At 42.4% G+C, this 27,852-nt stretch overlaps 1 protein-coding gene across 2 annotated transcripts in view; it reads right to left on the reverse strand.

Annotated features, from left to right (window-relative positions):
• Nucleotides 1–458: 458 nt before the first annotated feature.
• LOC138596859 (lissencephaly-1 homolog) overlaps nucleotides 459–27,852 on the reverse strand; it is a 37,871-nt gene continuing 10,477 nt past the window's right edge. For both annotated transcript variants that reach the window (XM_069668286.1, XM_069668287.1), the window contains exons 3-11: nucleotides 19,575–19,659; nucleotides 17,157–17,231; nucleotides 16,058–16,264; nucleotides 10,221–10,389; nucleotides 8,583–8,685; nucleotides 7,621–7,849; nucleotides 5,939–6,040; nucleotides 5,652–5,808; nucleotides 459–4,533 (exon numbers count right to left, since the gene is read on the reverse strand). In XM_069668286.1, the coding sequence (XP_069524387.1) occupies nucleotides 4,460–4,533; nucleotides 5,652–5,808; nucleotides 5,939–6,040; nucleotides 7,621–7,849; nucleotides 8,583–8,685; nucleotides 10,221–10,389; nucleotides 16,058–16,264; nucleotides 17,157–17,231; nucleotides 19,575–19,659 (1,201 nt within the window). In that variant the 3' untranslated portion in view covers nucleotides 459–4,459. The remainder of the gene's footprint in view (nucleotides 4,534–5,651; nucleotides 5,809–5,938; nucleotides 6,041–7,620; nucleotides 7,850–8,582; nucleotides 8,686–10,220; nucleotides 10,390–16,057; nucleotides 16,265–17,156; nucleotides 17,232–19,574; nucleotides 19,660–27,852) is intronic.

The following is a 27,852-nucleotide window of genomic DNA, read 5'->3' on the forward strand; positions in this document are numbered from 1 at the left end:
ATTGTTTTAAATATGTTTTTGTTTAATTTTTTTTGGGAAATTTGAATTCAGTAAGACCAAAGATTAATTTGATTGTAAATGTTATTTACTGAGAATTTTTAATTATAATGTCACTCATCTAGACAAATCTTTGTTGTTCACCTTTCCATCGAGAGTTATTTGTCCTAAATTTGGTTTCTGCCTTTTTTGTCTTTTGTTTAATTTCACTTTTATGTATATCCTTTAATTGTACCTTCCTTTAACATTGACACTTTTATGACAAAAGGAAATATTTTTTGGGAAAAACTAAAATGTGAAAATTTATTCCAAGTTTCTGTTTCTCCCAACCATAAATAAATATATAACTTGAATGGACTAAAACTAAGACAGGAAAATTAAGCTCAAATTTGTCCCAAATATACAGCTGCTTGTCTTCAATATAACAACAAGCTAAAAAAAAAAAAAAAGCACAACACAGATTCAAATTTTCTTCGTTTATTATATCGCAAACAATAATGACATCCAGGTATATTGTTAACAGTTTGCTGAGTGAAGAGTGAGACCATAGTGGCAAAACATCATGAGCTCTCCTGTTGGAGCTTGTTGTGCAGTCTGAAGCCCTCGAATGTGGTTCACGGGCAGGTAAAGAGGACAGGCCGGAGGAAAAAACCCACAGACAGTAAGAACTTGTCTGTCAGTCCCTTCACACACCAGACCAGTGCAGCACAGGGATTGCTTGGGACCTGCGAATGGCAAAAGGGGATTTTCTTCAACGGGGCACACACTGGTTACAACACAAGCAGCTGTGTTGTAGCTTTTTCCACCGATTCTTACAAAAGAAACAGAACACACATCGTCCTGACCTTTGATTAACTACCTTCCTTGAGTAAAATCAAGGAGAGGAAGTAGTTTTTAATTTACATTTTATGGTCTGGCATGTCATAGCGTGATCCTGAGGGGACTAGCAACATTTTCAAAAGTTTTCCAAACAGTGTTGGACCAAGAGATAGAGGCTGATTCATCAAGCTAAACCAGATTGTTCTGACAAATGCCTCCATTTTTTGGCTTCAGCTAGAACATTTAACTCATTGGCATCTTCATTAGCCATGCCAAATTGTAATACAAAATTAGCTGCTTCTCCACCCAAAGTCTTTGCCTCAGAATTTAGGAAAGAGATAACAGCTTGAAGGAAAAAATAAGACCTTTACAAGGGGGCACACACCAAAGGGAGATATGAGAAATATTCCCTGAAAGAAAGATTTTCTCCTTTGGGACATCCTAGTCTGCCACAATCCCGTTGCATTCACAGAAAAGGAAGATGTCCTTCAAATTGCATCACACACACAACAAAACCAGCCTTTCTACAACCATTGAACAGAGCTGTCTGAACTCAGCAAGCCAGACGACAAAATGACGTCACAGCAATGTAAAATAATTATATTTGGAAATATGCTTGTTCGCCCTCTTGCCGAGAGTTAGCTATGTGAGAAGATCTGACACTCATAAGATACTTAAGTAGCTAGAGTAAACAGTCTGTTAGCTTAGCATAAGCAATAAAATAGTTGTAAATAGCTAGCATGACTCCGTCCATCGGCAGGAAGCAGTTACGAATCAACCAGTAATCTTCAGCAAATTATTTTCGGTTCAGAACAATAACAATAGGCTACAATTGGTTATTTGAACAATTTAATGGGGCATCAACTGCCCACATATAAAATTCAGAAAAATAAGAGTAAAGACAGAAAGACTATTTTTCCTTTTATGTGATCAAATTAAGGCGGTACACTTTAAAATGGCATAAAAATATTGTAGGATTAAAATTGAAATTTCACTTTCGTTGCCAGCCAACCGTGGGTGACTCTAGCGAGTTAGCGTTTCCCGTTGACAGTAAACCCCTCATAAAACGGTATATGAAGATAACACACTTATTTTTTGTACGGATTTAACATACGAGATACTAGGTGTTCATAATTAATTTTATTAGAGCTAGGAGGCAGATTTGCTACGCTGCAGAGATCCAGGCCAGATGTTTTCAATCTTTATGCTAAGCTAAGCAGCTGCTATCTACATATGTTCAGTACAAATAAATGGTATACATTTTCTCACCTACCTCTCAGCTAAACACAAAATAAGCATATTCCCAAAATGTTTTACATCTTTAAGCACACAGAGACAGTTTCTCTCCTCATTATACAAACCAACGGGTCAATGTAGGCTCTTTTATTCAAGCTGTAAAGTTATACTATTCCGACAGCTCTGCCTCTGGCGCAGGTTCACATGCAGCAGTGCTACATCAACAGGTCACATTAGGCTCACAGAAGCCACTAGCAGGAGCTTGAGCAGCAGATCACCACATCCAGTACACACAGGAAGAGGAAAAACGTGGCAAAGAAGCGAAGATAAGATCAGTTAAGCAGTGGAATTCTTTATTAGCCAAGTACTGCATTGGAATGAAAAGGCTAATTAGAAATTATAGGTTTATGCATTTATCAACAGCATTAAATTTTAATGTTGTCTTTGATCATCAATCAAGGACCAAAGATTTAGTGAAAACAGGGATGTGCAAGATTCATGAATCACCTTGTCAGCTACAGTTAGATGCAAGATGTTTCATTTGTTTTGTCCTCAAGGGGAGTGGAATGGTGGTTTCTACAGTATGGACTGGTTTACAGTAATTTTCCAGTCTTTCCACAACTCTTCCTGTTTAACAATGACTGCTCCACAAAGATCAAACGCTGCACATTTGAGGAAAGCCACTCAGAAGACTGTCGCATACGTGTGATTTGGTCTGCAGGGGGTTTGTCTGTAGAGATCCTTGTCGTTTAGGAATTTTCTTAACATTCTCATTCATATCTGATGCAGGAGCTGCCACTGCCCTCTTTAAACTGTGAGGAGCAACCTCTGCATCAGACCCTCTACAGACAAACGGCATCAACAGATCACTTAGCATGTCTGCTGCTAGCATTTCCTCACTAGTCCTAAATTCCCATCCAGTTCATCCTATAGTGCGATAATACAAAATTGCCAAATCTCTTAATAACAAGCTTAATTTACATTTCATATTTTCACAGAAAACTGAATTTTTTTTTTTTATTCAAACCATTTTTAAGCAGAACATATATTTCACCCCTCAGAAATTAGAGATCTTTGCACATCCCAGATATCAAACCCAGGGGGCTCACTTTGACTCCTCATCAATAAGTTTTCTCTTCATCGAGTTTATTTCCACACAAGGCTTCTGTTTGAGGCCTTCAGAGGCGCCCTGGGACAACTGAGCATCTACAGACTTTACATAATTCCTATAGTACACCAAACCCTGCCAAGACTGACCAGATAAGAGGACTAGAAGTAGACAGAGGCTTCAGTTCAACAAAGTCTGACATGCAAGGTCACAGGGATTCATCTCCTGAAGGTAGACACACCCAAGGTCTTTATCAAGTGCTCGAGATTAAACAGGTGTAATCCCTGAACTCTGCTCAGATGTCCCTGTAACCCAGGGCGCTCACTGACAGCAGAACATAAACATACTTGCTTTACAAATTGGGCTTCTTGTGAAAAAACCAAGTGTAGTTTATTCACCAAAGCCACTTTTTAAACATTTTACCTTTTTTTTTTTAATTCTCTGCAGATTCATTAAATGGGATAATTTATCTAAAGCCTAGCAGTGGTTCATGTGCCACCATGACAAGAGTACAAAGCTGTTTTTAAGCCCCCGAGGTCCAAGGACAAAAGTTTGAAACATTCGTATATACAGCCATTAAAATATTACCTAGTTCCACATGAAGAGAAATGGTATGCACACTTGAGAAGTGATGTTATAAAGCTACAGATTATTTCAATAACAAAGCCCCACAGACAATCGTATCTTATCGCATCATATATGCTTTTTCCTGCCTTATCTCTCCAACGTTTCACCAAGCTAGGCACCAACAGACTACGACAGTGAAGGAGAGAAATAACAGAGAAAAAAAATCCTAAATAAAAAAATAGACAAAAATAAATCTTACACATAAAGACACTGTCATTTCTTAAATTATTGGTTTTAGTGCCCTACATTTTACACCCAGTCAAAAACATCTGCCTTCGGTTGGTCGGTAAGGCTGCGTGACAGACGGCCAGCCCCGTGGTAAACCTATGGTACTTCTAGATGTTATGTAAATTTACAGTATACAATTTTGGATTACCATGCAAGAATACTTTTTTGTGTAACATTTAATAGCTCGATCTACATCCAGGAATAATTTACATAGAAGGACAATAGTTATTGGACCAGAGAGAGCAATGGATAGATAACCATGGTGGTAAGTGCAGCCGGAGGAGGAGGAGGAAGAGATGATGATGATGTGCGGGTGAGGTTAGGGTTAGGTGAGGAGGGAGGGGGGATGGGGATGAAAGGGGAGGTGGGATGGTAGAAGGGGAAGTGGGATCCAGAGGAGCGCCTGGGTAATTGGGGTGGTGGTCCAATCCTCCAAGGTCCAAATCAGCGGCACTCCCACACTTTTACTGTTTGATCTACGCTCCCAGTGACCACATAAGGAGTGGCCCTGTGGAAATCTGTAGGAGACACAAAAAGATCATCAGAGCAAAGAAAATACAGCAGCTGTAGCATGGCTTCAGACTTCTGAATCATGAGTCAACTCAGACATTAAATGGTTGTTCTACTGATAGGACAAAACAGATCAGCAGAAATGTGCAACTAGCACAGAAACTAAAGAAGTGTGGATGAGATTGTTGAACCTATACAGGTTATCTAATCTGGTTTGCAAGGGTGCTACACATGAAACTGCAGCATTCCTGGTTGAGCCCTGGAGACACTGTTGCATATCGACCTTCCCAAGATGCATCTCTCTACTGTTTCTATCAAACTTAACATTATAGAAAAACAACACTCAAATCTGCAGGTTTCTCTGTTCACTATGAGAAACACAAGCAAAAAGCTACTTCTGCTTTCATATCAAATATGATGTCTGACTTTCTTACATCACAAACTGTTTGGGAAAAACAAATCAAAATGTCCCCTCTGAAAAATAAGCGAACATGATGTCACACTGAATACCACGGGGACATTCAGTCTGATTATCAAGCGTTTAAAACGACACATTAAGGGAGAAGCACTCTGTTGTATTCTGTGTACAAACACGAGGATACCTTAGAAAATGGGGAAGATAATACGTTTTATGTTTCAATGCTGTCAAACAAAGGTGCTTTATCTTTTCCACACCGCTCCACAATTCATCACATCAATAGCTCACAGCGATATCCTCTTTGGTTGAAGCAGGATTTAAGAGGACTGGGTTTCAAACGGCTTGCCAAGGAAAAGTTGGCTGAAGAGCTCCTCAGGAGAGTTCCTGAGCCTTGATCTGCTGAAAAGCTGCAGATACGAGGAGGGGGAGGCGGGAAAATCCTCGAGCGTTTGTCTACCTCTTAAACCCCCAGCTGCCAGCAACCCTCAGGATGCGTAACACGCTGCTGATGGGGAAACTGGGATCCTTTACAAATATTAAACCTTTGGCTACAGCGGATATTTGTGAAACCAGCTCCACTGTCCAGTGAGCGTGAAATAAAGAGGTTCCTGCTGCACCTCAGGAGACAAACTGGTCAAACAATAGAACAGATGAAGAAGAATAGATCAAGCTCTTCTCAGAGGGGGAGGGGTGAGGGGAGCTGCTTACCCAGAGAGGTAACAAAGTGTTCGTGGGCACACAGGGTTTTCATGCAGCGCTTGTTCTTGTAGTCCCAGATCCTTAAGGTCTTATCGTCCGCACAGGTCACAATGAACTTTCCTCCAGGGTGGAAGAGGATACCACGCACCCAGTTGTCATGTCCAACCTGTGGGGCAAAACAGACACCAGTTGAAAACCACTCAATCTCACTCATGTTTTTACTGTCTTTTACACAGATATTTGAATATACATTTAAATCGAAAGCTTAAAGGCTTTTAGGCTAAGATGGTCCTCACCAGTGTCATAAGGCACATGCCAATGCTAACATCCCACATCTTGATGGTTTTGTCTCTGGAGCCAGACAGCAGGAAGGGGCCTGGCTTACCACTCTTCTTGGTCTGGTTGGGCACAAAGAGAAAAACAATTACATATGGACAATTAAGGAGGAAAGCTAGTTAGAGGAAAGTATAGTGAAATAGTAGTAGTAGAGTGAATTGTTTCCACCTATTTAAGGGAATCTATTTTCAAGCCGAGCACCACTTCCTGTTTCACTAAAATGACCAAAAAAGGAAAATAAAGCCCTCTTGGAAATCTACTCAGTGATTAGCTTAAATAACTTCATTAACTGCTACATTTACCACCAAGTACTGTAAACACATAACACTGTTTAAGAACCTGTTTAAAAGCACCTCAGCACAAACAGTCATTACACGCCTCATGGTTTTTCCTGCACCAGTGGAGACTATGTTCAAACAGGCTGGCAGGTGCATATAAGCAATTACCAGAGTCAGTGAGGCTGCGTTTCACTGCTTTGGCTTGTTAAAATGTTTTGGTGTTAAAGATCTAAACAAAAATAGGGCCACTCGTGAAATTGATATTTCAAGATAATTACTGTCTGTGAGGCAAACATCCAGTTCACAAAGGAGAATTTGTTAAGTTTCTTCAAATATAACCGCCTTTTGTGTTAAACTTTTATAATTCTGTCTCTGTTAATAGTTTATTTATCCTTTTTTTCCCCATTTCTACATTTATTTTTGGGTCTTTTCCAAGCCTCCCTGTTACGTGTTCATGAAGCTAACCCTAACCAACAACATAAAGAGCAGCAGAACATCTTTCTTTGTTTCAGGCCTCCTTCAGTCCATTTATGAGGCAGAAATACGCAACCTCTGTGTATGCTTCATTTCAGCTAGGAAACCAAACACAAAAAAAATCAGCTTCTGTGTAGGTGAATAACTGTTTTTCCCCGCTCACAGGTTAGACTGGGACAACTGCTGCGAGGGAAAATATTGTTCTAATCTGACAAGGAGGCGATCAGACACGCTTCAGATCACAAGGCATGACGAGGGAGTCTTGGCTGACTCTAGACCATGCTGATATTCCTTCTGTCTATGCACACACACACACACACAGACAGCCTTCATTTAAACTGTCCTGTTCACATTGCTGACAGTGTGACAAGTAATGTCTGAGACTGGCTTTAGAGATGCTAAATCAGAGTTTGTCTGCATTGCTGTGTAACCATGAGTTTACCTGTTAGGTCTGCTCTAACTTAAGGATGCAGGTGAGCTCTATCACCAAGTGTTGTGTGTGACTTAAGAATATGGTTGCATAATAATGAAAATCTAACAATCCGTCCTTGTCTTATTTTGCATCCAGGAAAACAACTTAAGTAAGTCAGATTTAACGTAATATAAGTATTAATATAAGTAATATTACTTTAATTTAACCAGTGTAGAGCCTGTACGCTCACTTTAATTGATCTGCCGTGGTCCACTCTCTGCTGTGCTTTGCTTACATGATTGATCATGCTGAACACCACCTGAGCGTCAGTTTGAAATCCTCACTCTGTCCTCTGTAGTGTAACTATTGTTCAGCCTATGTAATGACTGATGTAGAGGCATGCAGACCTCAAGGCCCCAAACCCTCAAGGTCTGAACATGTTTCAGGGGAATCTGGGGAGGTCTGAGCGGTCCTTTACCTCGGAGCCTGTGGCGTCTTGGATGGTGGGGTAGGCGCTCTCTGGTGCCCAGGAGATACACTCCACCACATGTTCGTGCTCCCGCAGCTCAGCCTTGCACTCTTTGGAGGCCACCACCCACACGCGAACCGTTTGGTCATTGGAGCAGCTGGCGATCAGCGTGCCGTCCTGGTTGGGCCGCACCATACGGACCCACTCCCTGTGGCCGGTGAAGGTCTTCACACAGTAGCTAATGGACAGAAAACAGTGAAGGGGTCATCGTGTTGTCAGAGTTGATGCAATCTCGGATCCCATCTGCTATAGTCTTGTGACGATAAAGCGTCTGGGCACGATGTGGAACATGGCGGGGCATGTAGCCAGCAGTTAGCGATAAACAACTTCCTTTTCCGCGTGCTGAATTGTTTACAGAAAAAGAACCCGTTTTTTGCCTTTGCTGAAATTTCAACATCATGATGCAGATAAGTAAAAAGTACAAATGAAGCTTTGTCAGGTCTGTCCTCAAGAGGAGAAGAAAACTACTTTTAAAATGCTCGTTTGTTGAGGTCGGATCGATCGTTTCTGATGCATTCGAGGAAGTCGGGAAATCTGAACGCTGAACAGCTTTCGTGACACCGTGTCAGGGAATTTATCTCGAGTTGAATTTTAGATCTAGAACAGATTGTTAGCTGTTAGCACGCAGATGTCAGTTCATAGAGATTAATAAGAAGCTAAATCATTGTCAGATAGCTGCTGATGAGAGCCAGGATGTCATTACAGCAGATTATGTTCCGCCTGCTTTTGCTCTCCACACGGACTATTTTTCCTGCATTCGCCGCAGCCTGCTGATACGTGATTGGTCAATATTACAGATTCTACATTTCTATGTAGAATCTGTAACTAGAGATCAGAGTTGTGATCAAACTGAAGACGATGCTTTAAAAACACAAACAGTGGTTTTAAGGAAGTCTACAGAGGCTGCTTACCCAGTTGCCACCTCCCACATTTTTATGGTTTTGTCCCTCGAGGCAGAAACGATGTGATCTCCATTGGGCATGATGGCTACAGACGAAACATTGTGATCATGTCCTAGAACACAGAAAACACAAAAACAAGATCTCAGCAAGAGCCAGAAACCATGACAAGGCTTTCTGAGCAACACAGCCCGAAGCTAAATTAAAGGCTTGCATAAAAAGTATCCCAAACAATGGATCCTTTTAATCTTTATTTCTTTAAAAGACAAAATCATAGGAATCAAACTCAAAGCTGAATTTTACATTTTTCCGCGCACCTCTGCAGCCACCAACGCCGAAAAAATAAGGGTTTGGTTGTAATTAGCCAATTATATATAAAGAGAGGCAGCCAATTTGCTGGGGCTTACTTTGTTCCAAGGAGAATAAGAGATGCCTAATTACCTAGACGCTGTGCCATATTTAAGCTGCTAAACAGATGAAGACAACAGTAAGTATACTCTAAAAGGCCAGCTTAACTGTGTGTGTGTGAGTGTGTGTCATAATGGGTGACAGCCACACAGAAAAGTGCTATCTGGTGCTGAAGAGGATAATTAAACTACTCTCCAAATCGCACTAATCTACTTCCCCGTGTTGCCTTATGTTTTTTTTTTTACACGTGAAAAAGAGGAGTGGATGAAACGAGCAGGAAAGGGCTGAGTAGATGAATTAAAGGCAAATGCAGACAAAAGAAAAGATGGAGGGAAATTTGTGAGGTACAAAACTGGACCATGGGCGCAGATAAATTGATGGTTTCAGACAGTGATCTCTGCTCTTGAATGCGTTTCTTCACAGTGTGAACGCGGCTCGTCTGTCTGAGAACGAGTGCCAGGAGCTCACACGCTCGTTTACAACAACAAAAAAAAAAAGACTGGCGACCAGTGAAATCTGTTGCTCACTTGCACAGACTGCAGGGTTTACAAATCCAGCGTGCTGTCAGACATTAATGGGCACTTTGAGCGGACTTGTGAAGAGGAGAACAAAATGAGGAGTGCTGAGGCTTCATATTGTTCGGTCGCTTCTGGCTGGTTGATGGGGGGGCTTCTCGCAAAATCAAACAGGGGTAAAATATTCAAATGCAGCTCCTTAAAATGAGGAGGGCTTGAGGGCACGTGTAGACCAAGCTGCCATCATTTACTTGGCAATTAGGGTGTGAAAGACGGGGGTGTATGCACAGGGACGGCTTCAGTGATGACATGACCGATGGTGTAGATGCTCAGATCAGTGAGAGAAAATGTGGATGGGCTTATTTTACACATTTTAAAAGAAGACCTGCATCGGATGCCAATAGTAGCGTTGGTAATAAGAAAGTCTAGATGGCTGAAACGGTCCATTTGTCAGAGCTGGTTAGAATCTCAGCACAGCGTGGTGTCAACTGGAGCAGATTGAAGCTCATCAGATGTGATAACAAACAGCATCTGCACCACCTGAGCTCCGTGTACAGTCACAAGCTACATATATGATGCAATGACATGAAACAGAGCTTTTTCACATATAAACACAAGTCGTAGGAGCCGTGATGCCGGGATGCGGGGTATTTTTTCTTGAGAAATAAGTGGTCATACAGAGTACAGACCATATTTTAGAAAGGAATAAATTGTTTTATCTCTTCACCATGCATGGTCCTGATGCACTCAAAGCCTTGGAAATCCCACAGCTTGATAGTCATGTCTGCAGAGCAGGATGCTAGCAGTTTGCCGGTCTGGTCAAAAGAGATGTCCTGAACCGAATCTGTGTGACCCTTCAGTGTGCGTTCAAAGTCTCCCGTCTCGTAGTCCCACACCTGCAGAAGAGAAAATTTGCATACGTTAGCTTTACAGAAACATACTTAAAAGAGAACAGCCGGATTTTGCTTACAGTTGTAGGTTATATATAAGTCTATATATCACAGAGAAACACACATACTCCGTCTCATCTCAGAATGAATCCCTCTCAAAACCCCCAAATGCCACATCATCTGTGACCCCATGTCACCTTGTTTCTCAGCTATTCAGGCAGTCAAAACAAGCTGTGAGGAAAGAGCCAAGCTGTCCAGAGAAGTCAGATCACAGTTCAGATAATATGTTAATGCAGAATGGTAAAAAATAACTAAACTGCATTGTCATTTCTTTAAGAGATTCTTTCAGCCCTCAGCCTGCAGACCCCACACACTCTTTGTATATCGAGCCACATAACCTGAAACGCATTACTGCTAACAACAGGGCTGCATGTGCCAGGAGGCGGATTCGGGTTACAGTTAGCCCTGATGAAAACAGAGACAGTTCATTGTGCTGCATACGGCACTGCCAGTTGGATTTCAGACAGAATATGGAGTCAACAGTAGTAAGCCTAGCCGGAGAAAGCTGTTACGTCTCTGCTTTTCAAGCAGACAGACGGTTTGTCACAGAGAGATAAACCCTCCTTGGTTCCCCTCTTCGGGTGGGGGATTCTGGGCAGACGGTGACAGGAGACCCGCCTCCTCCCCCCTCCCTATAGTCCTTCTGCCTCCCCCAAAAGGAAGCTACAGACTGTACAGATGGCTGCGAGGTACAAAGTTCAGAGGGGGTTTATCCAGGAGAAGATCAGTGTAGTTTATGTGTTTGGAGGTACACCAGGTTTAACAGTCGACGCACATAAAACAGTGTTTAGCAGCAGCATCTAAAGCACACATAATCCATCAACTACCTGTAACTCAACTCGATGTCACCAATGATTCCTACTGGCACACCTCCAAGGTAATATTCAAAGAGCTGCCAAAAAAACTTGCCCTTTTTCATGCCGATTAATAGCTTACATTCTTTCTACATTCTTTGTCATTCAAAGACCAACAATATTACAAAAGACCTTTTTCATACATGCTACTTGAGAAGTAAGCAATGAGTAAGCTGACACCCCAGCTCTCTACCGCTGTTCAAATTAACCTTGCCCCTACTTGACATGTATGAGTGAGCGCCGCACTACGCTGGGACAGGTTGATTTACATACTGTGGAAGGTTAGAGCTGAGCTCAAGGTAACATCTTTGCATGGAAAGATCTGCCACGCAAGCAGCGAAGAGAGGACGAAGAATAAAGAGGGAGAGGACGAGGCCCAGAGAATTTCAAAATTAAAGGCGTGATGGACAACAAGGACGGAGGAATGTCACAGACAAGACACAGCGGTAAAGGAGATGACAGAAAACAAAAGCATGTGCCACTTCACACCATGCTCGCTGATGAGAAGAGAAATGATTCAAAGCTTTGTTGGCTAAACTGACCCTTCGCTAAGTCCCACCCCCCTTGGTTACTGTTGCTACGCCTGTCAAGCTTTCGCACTGGCATGGAAATATCATGGCGTTTTCAACTATAACAGTGAGACGCCTCGCGCACCTAGTAACGGTTGTTAACGTAGGATTGGATAGTGGCTGTTCATGGGAGCGGCTTAGCGAAAGGTCAATTTAGGAATGGCGCTGATGTTGTTAGGCATAGCCTGCTAGCTAGGTAGCTAAATACTGTTGATCCGTGAGGTCCATCAATTAGCCACAGATATGGTGGCATGTATGTATGGAGATCGACGTGGCTATACAGGTTTTATGCTCAGGTGACTGAACAAGCAGCCGGCTCCAGCTAAATATTAGCCATACAGACACAAGTTATCAATCTTCTCATTAAGCTCCTGGTGAGAAAGCCAATCAGTGTACTTAATGTAAAATTAATGTGTTAATGTTAACTGCTCTAGGGCTGCAACTAGTGCTAACTTTGAAATTGTTTCAGAGATTAATTTTATAATTACCTAATAACTATGGATAACCAGTCTTATTAAACTGCTCCGAGCTATCACTCCTGCAGCTTCTGATTTGTCTGAAAGTTTGTTAGAACAAAACAAAAAACAGCCCTCCTCAAAACAAGAAACAGGCTGAGATGAAAACAATTTCATGCGAACGATTGAAATAAAACAGAAAGGCAGTTCAGTCTGATTACCAAGCTAGGCAGCGTCTCAGTCCGTGACTGAGGGTTAAAAACACAGGGTCTACTACTCAGTTAAAAATTTAACAGAGCTGCTCAGGACGAGAAAAGTAGGACACGGAGGGAGTGAGGTCGGGCCACAGAGAGAAGAGGGAGTCAGGAAAGGAGGGCTGAATTTTAGATTGTGGGCCCAGGCCTGCCTCCTCCTGAGGGGTGCATGGATGTTTCCGGTGGTGGGCAGTCATGGAGGGGCAGCTGATGCTTTAAGTGCAAGATAAATGAAGCAGGATGCTGGGAGGTGGTGTTGCAGAGGGAGGGAGGCGTGGGGTGGGGTTGGAGGAGGGAGGAAGATGCCAAAACGCAGAGAGGAATTCCTGCTGTGTGGGTGTAGCTGAGGAGATGTACATGTGTCTCTTATTGTCTCATGAATAAAATATGCAGAACAAACAGCTCAACAGAGTATTGGCATTGTGCAGTGAAGCAAGAGCTGCTGCTGCAAAAATAGCCCAGAGACACACAGTGGAGTTTATATATGGAATTTAGGGATACACAGGTGACAGAGAGATGAGAGATCAGGGCGTGTCTAGGAGGGAGGGTTGGTGGAGACGTAGGAATAATAGATAGGAAGGAGGAGCAGCATTCAACGGAGTGATCAAAGCTGTGTGCGGTAGAGCGGCCACCAAGCTGGCAATACATTTAATCAGACCATTAATGAATCCTATTATTGTAATCTGGGGAGGAAAACAAACAAAAAATGACCCTGCGTCCGTCTCTAAAGCCAGCTGATGTGTTTTTATCGCCTTGAACATCATCCGGCAGTTCCTCATTTTTAATTAGAGGAACAGAGGAGGCTCCAAAGTCAAACAACAGAGAAATGTTCAGATAGTCTTTTTGTCTTAGAAACCTAAATATAGATGGAGTGTTTAGTTTGAACATTTCTCCCAAGGACAAAATACTGATTTAGTCCAAATATCTTTAAAGAAAACATTTGCATTGACAAATATTACCCGTATGGAGCCACAGCTGTCGATCTTTGCAAGCTGGGTTTGTGTAACAGGAAGGCGTCCTGCACTTTGTAGAAAACAATCTTAACTGACCCTAAGCAGAAAATTGCCTTTTCTTAGGCAATTTATAAGATCTACTGTGCAACAACGTATCTTGTATTACTGCAGTAAATATTGTACATGAAACCTCAATTTATATTAATCAAAGGTGCTATGTAACTTTCAGAAAATCCTCTTTCCTGGTGACAGGGTCGGCCGTTGAGGGAACTGCAGTCAACCCTCTTGTACGCACATGCACGGACACTCGCACGCATGAACAAGCATCCGGGGGTTTTTGCCGAAGACGCACGAAACTGCTCAATCTCAGAACTCAGCGGCTGTGTTTACTTTTTACTGCCCAGACGTGTTCATTGGCCGGCATCATGTTGTCCAAAATCAATACTGTTTGTCATTATACCTAAGTTAATATCAGGTTAGGTGGTAAAGTTATTTGTCAAGCTAGACTGACAAGCCTGACATACACACTCGGATAGTATTTTGGTTGTCATAACATTAGCGTGCATGCTAAGGTTAGCCAACTAGCTCGAACATAACTACACTGCATGGATCTGGCATTGTGCTCGTAACCAAACGGCAAATTACTCAATTAGCAGCCAGATCAGCCCGGGAGTTAGCTGATGTTATCTACTTGCTACGTCGCCTAACTGGCAAATCGTCTGCCATAGCAGACAAGTTAACGTACATAATTGACAAAATCAACACCGTTTGTCATGTTAGCTGGCGAAGTTATTTGTCAAGCTAGATAACTGACATACAGTCAGATAGTATTTTGGTAGTCATAACGTTAAAATCAACTGCAAATGATCACAAGCATTAGCGAACATTAGCCAGGCAGGGCAGGGCGGCTGGAGAGAGCCGGGATGAAGCACTTGTGCAGTGAGAAAAAAAACACTGCACCCAGTGAGAGAACGCTGCACGCGGGTTTTGTTTCTATGACAACAATAAGCTGTGGGTCTGTTTTGATCCCCAAAAGCAATCGAAGGTCTCCATGATTCGCATGCCTTGCTCATGTTGACTTTAGTTTTCCCCCTGACGTCGGTCACATTACTGTTTGGCAAGAAGGGCTTCCCTGGATAAAACTTTTTTTGTTTTTCGTTCTTGTGTGTAATTTGTGTTGGTGTTGTTGTGGGTGCCGGTCGTTTGTTGCCATTATGCATCTCCATTTCACAGCTTGCGTTGCCTAAAGTTGCACACTGTTGACTGTAGTGGCGTAGAATGAGCTCTCGGTAGAGTTACTCTCGTGAATGTGCAGATACGTCACACCCTCTTTCCCGGAACAACCATTCTGAGTGCTTTACATAAAAATCAGCCCACAGGTTGTCAGGGGCAATGGAGGAAGTTGGGAAAGGTCTCAATTTATCAGTTCCTCTACTATCCCTTCACTCATTGGCAATAAAAAATATTTGATTGATGAATATATGTGAAATCTTAGAAAAGAGTTTCAAGTGACGTGCAGGCTGACAGAATTATTTAAGTCTGCAACACATGATGACATCTGTTACCTCAGTTTGACATCGGTGCTTTTATCATCAGTAATATCTGACAACTACTAAGCTGACACTATGTCAATGAATTAAACATCAAGAATAAAGCACAAGAAATCTTGTTCGTATTATAATTCATGTTAGACAAGCACAGGAAATGCTTTTCATCCCTGGGAAAGTGAAATGTTTCAAGTTCATCATAAGACCTGTAAGCGTGTTGCATGTTTGCAAATCCAACTGTGGCTTTAGAAACCTTGAAGCGTACTGAAAAGTGTAAATACATTAAGTACATAAGTACGTGGGAATGTTGAACTGGAGACAAACATCAATGGTTATCCGATCATTTGCACATTAAAGACTTCAGAAACGATTTGCTGGTCTGGCCGCCCTCAGCCCAAAGACGATTAAGTCATTCAGAAAACCTACAGACTCTCACAGATAAAAAAAACTACATTAACCACATGGCAGATGTAAAATTCTGCAGACCAGTGGAGTAGCAGTGTACATCCATCAATGGATGAAAATGTGACTTTGGCCGAGACAAGTGAGAGGGCATAGATCTGAGATTGGCACTTAGGCCTTTGCCATCAGTGTATGAATGTGAGTGTGAAGAATTACCCTAAAAACAAACTGAAAGTACCCCAACATTAAACAGTAGAGGCCACAATACTACCATTTACAACAGGGACACAATACTAGACAATCTCTCACTCAGTATCCGTTTCTTTGTAGAGCATGTGATGGTCAGTTAACTCTTCTCGTGACAGCAGAACAAACAGGTACGTAAGGATTAGAGCAAAGGGATTGTGCATTAATCGATCGCAGATGGCGCCGTTCCCTCGAGGGATTGAGAACAAAAATAACCCAGATGTAATTTGTAGCCAAAAAGGTGTTTTCATATCACAGTGACCTTGACAACCAAATTGTATTCATATCTGAACGATCCAAATCCAGTGTCAAACATCCCCCCGGCAGCACTGACCTTTATTGTTGCGTCCTCTGAAGCCGACACCATGACGCTGAAGACCGGGTGGAAGATGACGCGGGTGACTGGACTGCGGTGGCCACTCAGCGCGTACCTCTCTGGCGGGCGGGGGATCCACTCTTTGGGGTCGCGTTTCTGACTTACAGGCCCGCCCAGGGTGATCTCCTCTTTAGCTTCATTCAGTTTAGATTCAAGTTCCATCACCTGCAGGGAGTGTACAGGTTAAAGTTATAGGTGTAAGAGCAGAGAAATATACAGGTGTAGATAATTACACCAGGAAGACAATACCATAAAAGTTGGTGTACAAGAAGCACTTTTTTTTTTCATCTAAAAGTGGGCTGCATCCTGTATACCAGCACGACCAATAAACCAGTTAAAAATGCAGAGAGAGGTATGTTATTGTGTTACGGTAGCGCTATAATCTAGCTAAAGTTGTTGGTTGTTAAGTGGTGACGTCACACCTCCACATTAGACTGTTTCCGGGTCCAAGCAGCTACAACATCTCCTATTTACAAAATACCTCAGTGCTGTTTTGTGTTTTCTTTACCAATTTAAGCGAGGAAACCTAACTTGATTGCTGCTAACGTTTCATCACAGACATGAGCCGTCATGATTGCATTGCAGCCGCCACCCTCACAACAATCAACGTTACCGGAAGCTGCTAGCTACTGCTAGCTACAGCACCAGTAGCTAGCAGGACTGCAAACTCGACATAGCGAAAAAACAGATGGCGGACTGTAATTTGTGTGTGTTTTGAATGTGTTTAAAATGAAATAAATTGAAATAGTGTTGAAATAACTTGTATACATGTTTTTATTAATAAATAGCAGAAACCCTTTTTCCTCTGGGATAGCCCCAAAAAACTGTATCTTATATTCCAGTGCGATTTTATGGTACATAGATTCAGAAAACAAAGGCATTATGTTTGCTGGTGACTATTTTAAACTAATTATTATGTTTTAACAGTTGGATTAATGCTCTTATTGCTTGTAAGACTTCCTTTTGATGTTAATAGTGTATTCAGCAGTAACGTCACAAACCATTCACAAGGCTACAATCCCCACAAGCATTCTCTGACTGTGAAAACCTCACAAACCTTCTTTTGTAATCTGATGACTGAGGTCCATTTCTTTTCCAAAAGGCCGGCGTACTTCTTATCCAATTCTTCATTCTGTGAAGAGAAGAGGGGGAGGGGGCAGAAAAAAAGGATATCAGGCAAACATGCGAAGAAAGCCAATCAAAGTCGAGGGCTCAGCGTAAATCGGGGAGGCCTGTGGGAGGGGGGCCAGCTGGGGTGGCATGCTGAGGTCTTTGGCTATAGTAAGAAAGAACAGGGAATTATTTACACACCCCTCACAGGCCAACACTGACTGCCAGACACCGCCAACCTACTGTACAACACGTACACAGACACAAACACATACAACACACACATAAACACACACCCTAGTCCTAATCCTTCTCACACAAGCTAATCTCCTGCAGACAAGAAAGGCTTAGGCAGCTTACAGCCACACACCCGGTACTGGAGGCAGCGGTGGAAGTTAACTTGTGGCCGTCCTGGCAGACAGACGCCTGATTCCACCTGCGGGCTAATACCACGAGCTGGCCACTACCTTTTACATAACGGACCTCATGGCACGCACACGGTCTGTTTCTTACTGCCAAGAAGGGAACAAAACAATGTGGTGGCATGTTCTCTCTCTCGCTGCAACTAAAGATTACTTTAATTATCAATTAAGATTTTCTTGATAAATTAAATAGCTCGGTACACAACAAGTCAGAAAGCGGTGACTTTTTTTCTTCCCCTAAATTAAATAAAAACAGGCAAAATAAAGTGAAGCTCTGTCCGGTAAAGCGTTTGTCTACACTCCCAATACAACAGTGTTGCTGCCATGGTGCACAACATTGCCCTGAGGCTGCTAATACCTATCAAAGCATTAAAAACCCACATTGACAGACAGCCACGGGTGTCAGTGAGGGAGAAAATTAGCGTTTCGCTTCAATTTCACAGCTAGCTCTTCAGCCTCGGCTGGAAACAAAAGCAGACATCCTAGAGGTGTGCAGGGTTGGAGACACCGCCAACACCTATATTTAACACGTCTCAATAATAAGAGGTGATTCCTCAGCCTAGCATGAGGTGGATATAAAGACAAAGACATGAACAGAGGCTGAGCAGAGAAATGAAGGGGAAAGAAAACATAGACGGAGCGCAGGGAATCCAGTATGGACAAGTCTGCCATCATCTAATCTGCCATCTGCCTGGAGACTCTGCCCATTACAACAACACACACAACCAAGCATACACACAAACACACACACAAGCACAGCAGAAGTGCCAGACTTTACTACAGCGGTCCCTTAACAGTAGGTAGTAACCACGCATATGTGCGTATGTGTTTGCATACTTCTTTTTAGGAGAGCATAACCCTGATCTATTATTCCTGCTATGAAGAAGTGCAAACCGCCTCGCATAGCATTAACCTTAAACCACCACTCAAGTAGCCACAAAGGAAACATTAAAACACATTTAATTCAGTTTGAACAAAACCTAACCTTATTTAACAGACATTAGAAAAGGCCTTGGTAATGAAGGTCAAACTACATGGCCTTTAAATAACTTTAATGTTTAGCATGGTGCTTCTAAGGTGTGTGTGGCTGAGTGCTAAAACCCAACAGGGTGCACCTATTCCTCCGTGCCATTCATCTATTATTCAGCCTGCTTCAGCAGCCACAGAGAAAACGTCTGGAGAAGAGCGCATAAAGACACAGGAGGAGAAGGGGGGTGGGGTGTCACGTGAACACAAGGTGAAAGAAGAAGAGGTGCTGCGAGATGAAAAAGAGTCTTGGATGAAAAGGGGTTTATATGAATAGCAGCAGGAGTACGAGTTCACAGTTCACAGCCAAAGAGCACTGGAGCTCCTGAGTGTCTGGAAGCACAGGAATCTATTTTTAGGAGCATATATTTGTTAAAAAAATTAAACATTTCCACCAGTGTCTTAGGCAAAGAGGGAAAAAAGCACATTTTGTTTCATTCACATTTTGGCTCTGAACATTTGAAATCCAGCTTCAGCATCGTAAAACATGTCAAATTGTTTGGCCCCCTTGAGGAATAACTGTTGCGGTTATATTGGGCTATATATTTATAATTGACCTAATGAATAAAATCCTCTACCACTATGTTAGAAAGTCTAAACATTATAGGATCAAAAAAGCAGAACTTACGGCACAACAGTTGTAATAAATGCATTACATTGTACAGGCGTATCTTATAAAGGGGCCACATTCACGCCCAACAAATTCAAAAGCTTTTCACAAGACTATTCAGCAGAAGCACGTAGCATAGACCCCCTAATCAGACAGAGACCACCATAATTGGGTGCAGGTGCTCCTGGTCACACTTGTAAACATGTTGAGTAAAATGACAAATAAAGGGGAAATCAAGACATTATTGTGTGTATAAATTGGTCTGATTGGCTGTGCGGATGTATGTGTCCACCCTTAATCTACTCACATTATCTAATTCCGCCTCCTTCTTGAAAGTGGAATACGCCTCTTCATATCCATTGGAACGTAGATAATCGGCTATTGCTCGATTTCTGAAACAGACAAAGAGGAGCCGTAATTAGTTCTCCTGATTAGCAGACAAGATAGTTGTTAAAGTGCCACGGGAAAAACAACATGGGAAATGGAGTTGTATTCAGCACTGTAAAACAAAGAGAGAAAATGAGCATGTTCAGGAAACGTGGCAGACAAAGATGTAAATTTTACATGTGTTTCACACATTCAGACCGTATTATCACGCTGTTAGCTATATAATAAGAAGTGCTTTGCATGCACAAATGCAGTCTAACACTTATCACTACCTTTAACAATGCACACAGACAGTCTCTCTCACACAGACACACACACACACACAACCCTCTCCGCCCATTTGACACAAATTGAGAACACATCTGTCTGGTTTCTATAATGAGTTCTAGTAGCTGTGGGCAAATAATGGAAGCGACGACTCCCCATGGTGTAGATATCGGGGAAATGAGAGTCAGTGTACATCCCACCATCACCACCATATACAAGGAAAAAGACAGACAGAAAAAGAGAATCATGAAGAAGCAGGGTAATTCCTGACAAGCTTCTGGACACTTATTTTACGTGAGTGTTTAGACACACACCAGTAGATATTCAAAGACATCAGAGCTTTCAGATCAGGTGTTTAACCCTCCTGCTATTTCAAATATGTGAAGAGAGATGTCCAGATAGGGCAAACAATAGACCAGACAGTCCGAGCTGAAAGTATGGAGAAAGGAGGCCGTCTTCACTCTTCCTGTTTGTATTTTATGGGCAGCCAAAAGGGAAACCCACACACAGCTAACATACACATTCACGCACACACACACACAGGTCTAGTTTTACGACTGCAGCCTCAGCAGCAGCTCAATTTACCAGGAGTTATTAATGAGGTTCAAGTCGGTAAGTCTCAATAGTTCAGGTTTTTATTTTCCATTTAATTAGGTTCTCATGAGGCAGCAGAAAAGTTAATTATTCATTGGACTTCTTTTTATTATCCTCAATGTTTCGCGTAGAATATAATGACGACATCACATAAAATGTTTATACTCAAAGTAGAGTCGGGCAATACTCTGATCAACTTTCAGTTCAATGCATTGACACAACAAGCTAACATTGTGATGCTGTGTCCCAATCCAGGGGCTGCAGCCTTCGAAGGCCGTATTTGAAGTATTTGACTTTTAAACGGCAGAGGGATACACTTTAAAATGTAAATGTTCTTGGTTTCAACTCAATGAAATAGCAAGTATTACGCATGTTTAAGAAAACAAAAGGAGCGACGTTTGGTGACGCAGGGACCGTCTCATTTCAGTTCGGTTTCAACGGTCTCAGCAGGCTATGAATGGAGCATCCTCCATGGACTACCTCCTTCAAAGGCTGCAGCCTGTAGATTGGGACACAGTTTTAAACTACAATAAACTACTTGGTCTGCGAAAACAGTTGCATAATGTTTCATTGGCCTTGGAGCTTTATAATTTGAGACATTATGGAGGACTATAAGTGAGGTTATTTTGTCCTCTGCTGCTTTAATTTTGGTGTTTATTTTAATCAATCTCATGTGACTGCCTCAACTTTATCACTGTGCCATGATAAATCACTGTAATATCCCTCCATAAGAAGAAGACAACCAAACGTTTCATGTGAACAGTATTAATATCTTCAGTTTTTCCATCACATGGCAGACTTGGCAAAAACTGACTTAAAAGAGAAAATGAAATGATATACACAACACAGAGACACTGAATTCATGAATGTCTGATAAAAATGCTATTTTCCTCTAATGGCAACACAATATTTCCTTGATTTGAGCCCTCCTGTGTTTGTGCACAGCGAATCCCACCACTAATGCCAGGAGGAGCCAGACAAGCTGTCAGGCAGGCGAGGCTTTGAGGTGCCAGTATGAAGGGGGTGGGGGTACAATCTGTCAGCCCAGCCTGTGCCCCCTGCGCCCTCTCGGTCAGTTTTGAGCACTGAAACCCCCGTCTCCCTGTGCCCACCTGAATCCCCTTGACAACAGGAGCAGGCCTTATTACAGCTCAAGGTTAGCAGGAGGTTATCTACACCTTTGACAGGCCGCCTGCCGCAGGACTGGAAAACTAGAGGAGGGGTGGGGTGGGGGGGGGGGTGCCTGCATGTCTGAGAAAGTGTATAAGCAGGTGAGGGAAGCTGAGGCACAGGGGAAGCTTTTGATGTGGTGTGGGTGTGTCAGGAGAGTGTGTATGAGCAGGTGGGCCTCCAGCTAACCCAACAATGAGATGCCACTCCAGCTATTTAGCAAACTCTTAACTGCGACCAACGTAAAAATGGTGTGAAACAGCATTCAACACTTCTGCATTGAGCAGATCTACATGAGCAGCAACGAAACAGAAATTGGACACAGCAAATTAACAGCAATGCACATGGTAGTCGACTATGATGCACAGTTTATGGCTTACTTTCAATGTGACATGCTGTGGTAAGCAAACCACATGGTGGAGCACTTTGTTTATGTAGCTCCAGGGCATGGGGTGGTAATCATGAATCATATTTAATATATGTTTGGAGTGTTTTTCATGGTGCAAGAACAATAGAGCACACAATACATCATCATCAGCAAGGGAACAAAAAAGGGGGCTGATATCTACACACAACGCCTCCTCTTTCTGCTTTAAATACACTCAAAAGAAGAGCAGCACTATGGACATCTGTCAAAGCGCCTCAGTGCTGAAAGAAGACATAAACACAAAGTACCTGCCCCTCCCCTCCTGACCCCCACTTCGCTCAACATGTGGCAAAATAAATAAATAAAAACAAAGCACACAACAGCATGCAGTTTTCAATATGCTGTGTCCCAAAAGACTGAGAGACAGGAAAGAAAACGGGGGGAAAGATGAGTACTAATGTCGACAGAAAGAGAGCAAACGGCCTGGTTTCCATGGTTACTAGCAGCCCACAGCTACATGACGTGATGGGGAGATAGTGAGAAAGAGGGCAGGGCGAGTACGTGGACAGAGAACACAGCAAGAAGAGGGGAGGAAGAACAAAAGAAAGCATCTAATGTAGATGCTAATATGTTTTGTTTTAATGAAATCAAAAGGTTTTTTGTCCCCATAACTACAGGAAATTTGATTAAAGTCAACTTATCTTGTGTCATTCAGTAAATGTGAGTCTCAGAGGGGTCTATACTAATGTTGAGGTCGGTCAGGCCTCTGGTACCGAGCTGCTCTCTCATGTACAATAAAGCCTTAATGGAGTGAGTGGGAAAGAGCCGTCTGTGACACAAACGGAGAAAGGGAGAGATGCATGACCTAATCATTCAGAGAAGAGAGGTGAGTCAGCCATCCAGCAAGTCTGCCAGTGACATCACTTCCTCTAAATTCCTGCTCCATGATAGACCACTTTCACATCACTTTCATGACTAGCATCACTCACTGAAAGGGCCTCAACCTTTTCTTAGATCGCTCTACTAAAACAATCTAAGTGTGATAAACAGTTTGTTGTGTAAGGCTTAATAAATTAAGGCAAATACATGTACAGCTGTATGAGCTGCATCTACAGGTGGAAAGCCATTATGCTTCAATTGTCAATCTATTATGTTCCCATGTTTGTGGTTTTTAGCATCAGTACTAGAATTACACTGCAAGCTCATTGAACTGTGATTTAAACTTAATGCTAGCAGGACACTCATAATATTCATGAACTTGTAACATACATTTTTAGTTCATACTGACACAAGAGGGGATTTTAAGCAGCAAAGAGTTATGTAATGTTACCAATGTTATTCAGAAATTGAACATCCAGAGTTGAGGGTACTTTTTTGCATGTCTTTAAGTGTTGCTACTGTCCTCCCTTTCTTTTCTGCTGTCGCAGCCAGACATGACACGGCTGCACAGACATGGCTGCTGTCATATTTACACTGAAAACAACCGAGACATTACATGAAGGGAATAAACAGAAGCTAACAGCATTATCCATGTCAGGGCCTGAATCTCACACAATGCTCACACCCTTGTGTGTAATTACTGATTTTTTGAAATTCACAGTCTGGACATGAGTCTTCCCGCATGAGTCTTCTATTTTTTCAAAGCACCAAGTATGACACATTTCATTAAAGACACACTGGGCGTCCCACCCACTCTGCGCATTGTTAAAGAGACACTAGCCTTCCCAGTAAATGCAGCACTCCACTTATCTGCAGACGGACTCTAAACGCTCTAATAAATCACAGAGGAAGGAGGATTTTGCTTGCCTGGCCAGGCCGCTGCCCTGTGCCATATATCTGTCTACAGGCACAAGCCTTTAAAAGGAGCCTTTCTGGACCAGACGATGTTTGGACCTGTTCAATCTTTCAGAACGACAGATGAATGTTTAATAGGAGGAAGCTCATGTCTACACTCAGAAAGGTCCCTCGGCACATATAAAATTCACCTTCCTATGGATTTTTTCACAGTCACAGTTTTACCCACAGCTTTAGACAAGCACTATTTGAAAATAACTGTACGGCCGCCTTGTTATGAGGCTGAACATCGACTGGTGGCTGCGACTGTGTTTCATAAGGCTTGCAGAGATTGTACCAGTGGTTGATGATAACAAGTGTGCACACAGGCCAGTGCTGGACGGTGATGTAACCACTGCCTCTGCTAAGTACACGTATTCAAGCAGCAAGGCCACTAGCATTACATAGCAGCACTGCTTAAGAAAAAGAAAGCCTTAACAGCCAATTTCTCCTGTCTACCTTAAAGCACTCCTTGTTCTACCCAGAATGCATCTTTACCCAGAGTGTGTTCAAGTGAAGTCCAACATTGATAAAACTTCCATGACATTTTTACATGTCCATTTCAAGACCTAAAGAAATTCTGGGCATGTTTGTAGAGTTGAACAAACCCTCTTCAATCTACCCATTTTTTAGCAACTGATGTCTAGAAAACAGCAAATGTTTGTGTTATTCAGCAAGAACCATTTTAGCACTAATACATAATCACACAGGTGAATCACCAGGTATCCTTGTAAAATGTCAAGTACTGAATGTCAACTCTCCACAAAATGTTGCAGAAAAAACCCCCACCACTTCTGCTTTATGGTTCCAATGTGACAAAGCAACAAAGGACATTCAGAGGGTGGGTACAGTGACGAAGCAGGCCACTGGAGAGCTACAAAAGTTAAGCTTATTCCTCCGTCTTAACAGCTGAGCACTGAACAGCTGATAACTTGTCAAGGAGAATTTGTTACCAGAGACATTCCACAAAAGTCATACGACAGGGTTGCATAATTGCTCGGTTACAGTTAGATGTCCATGAAAGCTACCATTTCTCTTGCCTGAGTGATGAAGAGAGCCTGGTTACTGAGACATGAAGCAAGTCAACTCAAGGCAGTAAGGACTGAGTTTAACCAGACAATTCATCCACCACATCGTTTCAAAGAGGAAAAAAGAAAGAAGATTTGGTTTATCCATAAAAAGTACTTTTTCTCCCAACTTTCAATCATACTAAAGCCTCTTAGATGTGCAGTTATCATAATGCTGTTTTATTTCAGTGTGAAATAGGTAGGTTTCAGGGGGGGCAGGTTTTCTTCTAGTTAAGAGCTCTGCAATGAGGATCAACGGTTAAGCCAGAAGAAAACTTCAAAGGAGAAAGTCCCTCTCGCTCTGCTTCACTTAAGAGTGAAAGTCCAATCCTGGACTGTCTTTTATGGGTGTGTAGCACGCACACACTTCTCTCACTTGGTGACGGTGGTGGTTGTTGGCAGAGCTGAAGCCAGAGCTTTATAGATAATGTGGATTATCCAACAGTTGACCAATTATTTTTCTGTCAATCAACTAATCAATAGACTTACGGCAGGTCGATTATGAATGACTTGATATGAAAAGCAAGCAATCGGGTATTCTGTCAATGAATGTGTAAACAAATACAACAAAAACCACACAATAAATACGTGTATGACAATGACCCAGGGTTAACCACCCGGTCGACACCCGGTAGACCCCCTTCAAAGACCACGTCCAGTACACCGAGTACCAACAGAGGCTCAGGAGGAGTTCATGTAAGACGAAGCGTCTGTGCGCAGAAGCAACAAATGTTTGTGTGCAGTTCCCTCTAAGGAGGAACGCGACACACCCAAACACTGACAAGCAACCACAGGTATGTGACAACCGTGTGAAATACTGCATCTCTGGACACATGTAGAGAGGAACCAATGCTATCAGTGCAATTAATGAAAGAGGTATAAGCTTTGTCCTTTAATCTATAAATCTGATCAGGGACACTGACCTCAAAAAAGGTATGTGCAAACGAAGGAGGCCCACTGATTTAAAAAGACACAAAATCAATATCAAAAGGCGCTTTTGCTTGCACAGCTTTATTTCAATCATGACAATATGCCATTATTTCATGGTCCTATTTAAAGGTGGACAGAATCCCTGGTAAAGCCCTCTCTGTATGCTTGTGCACGAAGGACTAATTTTTCACTTAGTCTGTAGTAAAAAAAAGCATTCAGTGGATTAACTTTCTTACAGGTTATCAGCTGCTAGCAGTGTTTGCTCCATATTTCACATCATTTTCTGATATGCTGATAAAGGCCAGGATATTGGGACTTGTAAATACTGCATCCGCTGCTACAGAACCACAGTTACACTCAATGGCAGAGGTGGACGCAGGAAGGCAAAGAGTGAAGCAGGAGTTATAGAGAATTATATTAATTTACTATTTTCATTTAACAAAGGGCTATTAGAGGACTGGTCAATGTCCAAGTAAACAGCATATAGAATAAAGATGATATAAACAGTATCAACTAGTATCTGGGACACGCAGCATGAAAGAGTTAAAAGCCAGTGCATTAAACAGATGTTTACCAGCCTGAACTCCCCATGACATACTGTAGCTTTGACTGACTGCAGTCTTTAATTGTACCTTTTTAAGTCACCTTTATGTCCTCTGAATGGTGGCAGTCTTGGCATTTAATCTGTTATGTAACTTGTCCACTTTTCACGGCCAGGGGATAATAGAAAAGGGGACAAAAATCACATGAACCATCTTGTAGCCAGAGACACAGAGATGGCTGAGGGGATTTTCTTTGTGAAGAGTTCAAAAGCAGAATGCCCATCTGCACATGGGTGCCTCCAGGTCTTTCAGGAGAGCAGAGCGTTTCTGTTCTGCGTCTATTTATACTTCACGCCAGCAGGGACGAGTCCCCTGACCCTGGAAAGGAACACAAACGTGCTTTTCATTGGCTAGGCTCACAAAAATAGAGTTGTTATGAAGATGCTGCGCAATCACAGCATCTGACTGCAGTGCTGAAAAAATAACCACCAGTTTAGGAGACAAAGATTATTTCTCCCTCTAAAAAATATGTTGCTCAACACAGGGGCAACACAAGTGTGTAGGCCTTGATGCAATGGGAACAACATCTATTTGTTTTTTGCTGCCTGACTGTAATCAGAGCTGCCACAAAGACATGAGGGGTCCTTTGAAACATTAGAGTGAATAGCAGACAGTCACCCGGTCACTGTTCCCATTAGCCCCTCTGCCTCATTCAAAAGCAGCCGTTGGGTTTCCGAGCAGGCTTCCCAAAATGAGGCCGCCAGTTAGGAAATAAGATCTGACGGAAACTTTCAAAGGCAACAAACTCAATGAGAGCACCAACTGAGCCGGGCGACATCTCCAACAGGAGGAATGCAACAGATGCTTGAATGTGACTTGAAGTGGTGTGATGCTCCCACACCAGTATCCTGCAAGCTATGGGGCCACAGACTTGCGCAACGGAGGAGAAAAGAGGGGTGAAGGGGGGGTCCCTGGCAGCTTCCTCTGAATAGCAAATAGCATAAAAGATTAGCATTCCAATACATCTCTCCATACCAACAGACCCCTCCCACAGAGCTAATCTAAAAACACAGAAACATGTGACAAGAGCCTTGTCGTGTGACCGCTGATGCATTTCTCGATGACAAAGCAAAAAGGGGCTGAATCAACAGAGCAAACATCTCAATCATATCCTCATTAAAATATATCGTATTAACACTTCTTAAGTGGAGGAGAAATTCTTTAGAACTAATGCTCAGCAAGGTCGTCTCATCTCCTTCTCATGACCTTGTCTCACATCGAGCTGCCTTAACTTTTTATCTCCAGCTTCAGGGGTTAATTACCGAGCCCACAGACTCAGCAGGGCCAAATTACAGCTGCTACCATTATCGCAGTCTCTCATTTTTCCCTCTTGCCAAATTTATACTGCAAAAGCACATGTGCAGATAC

The sequence above is a fragment of the Semicossyphus pulcher genome, unplaced genomic scaffold, assembly GCF_022749685.1.
Source record: "Semicossyphus pulcher isolate SPU_LCO1_2020_fin unplaced genomic scaffold, fSemPul1.0.p SCAF_19, whole genome shotgun sequence".
NCBI classification, from domain to species: Eukaryota; Metazoa; Chordata; class Actinopteri; order Labriformes; family Labridae; genus Semicossyphus; species Semicossyphus pulcher.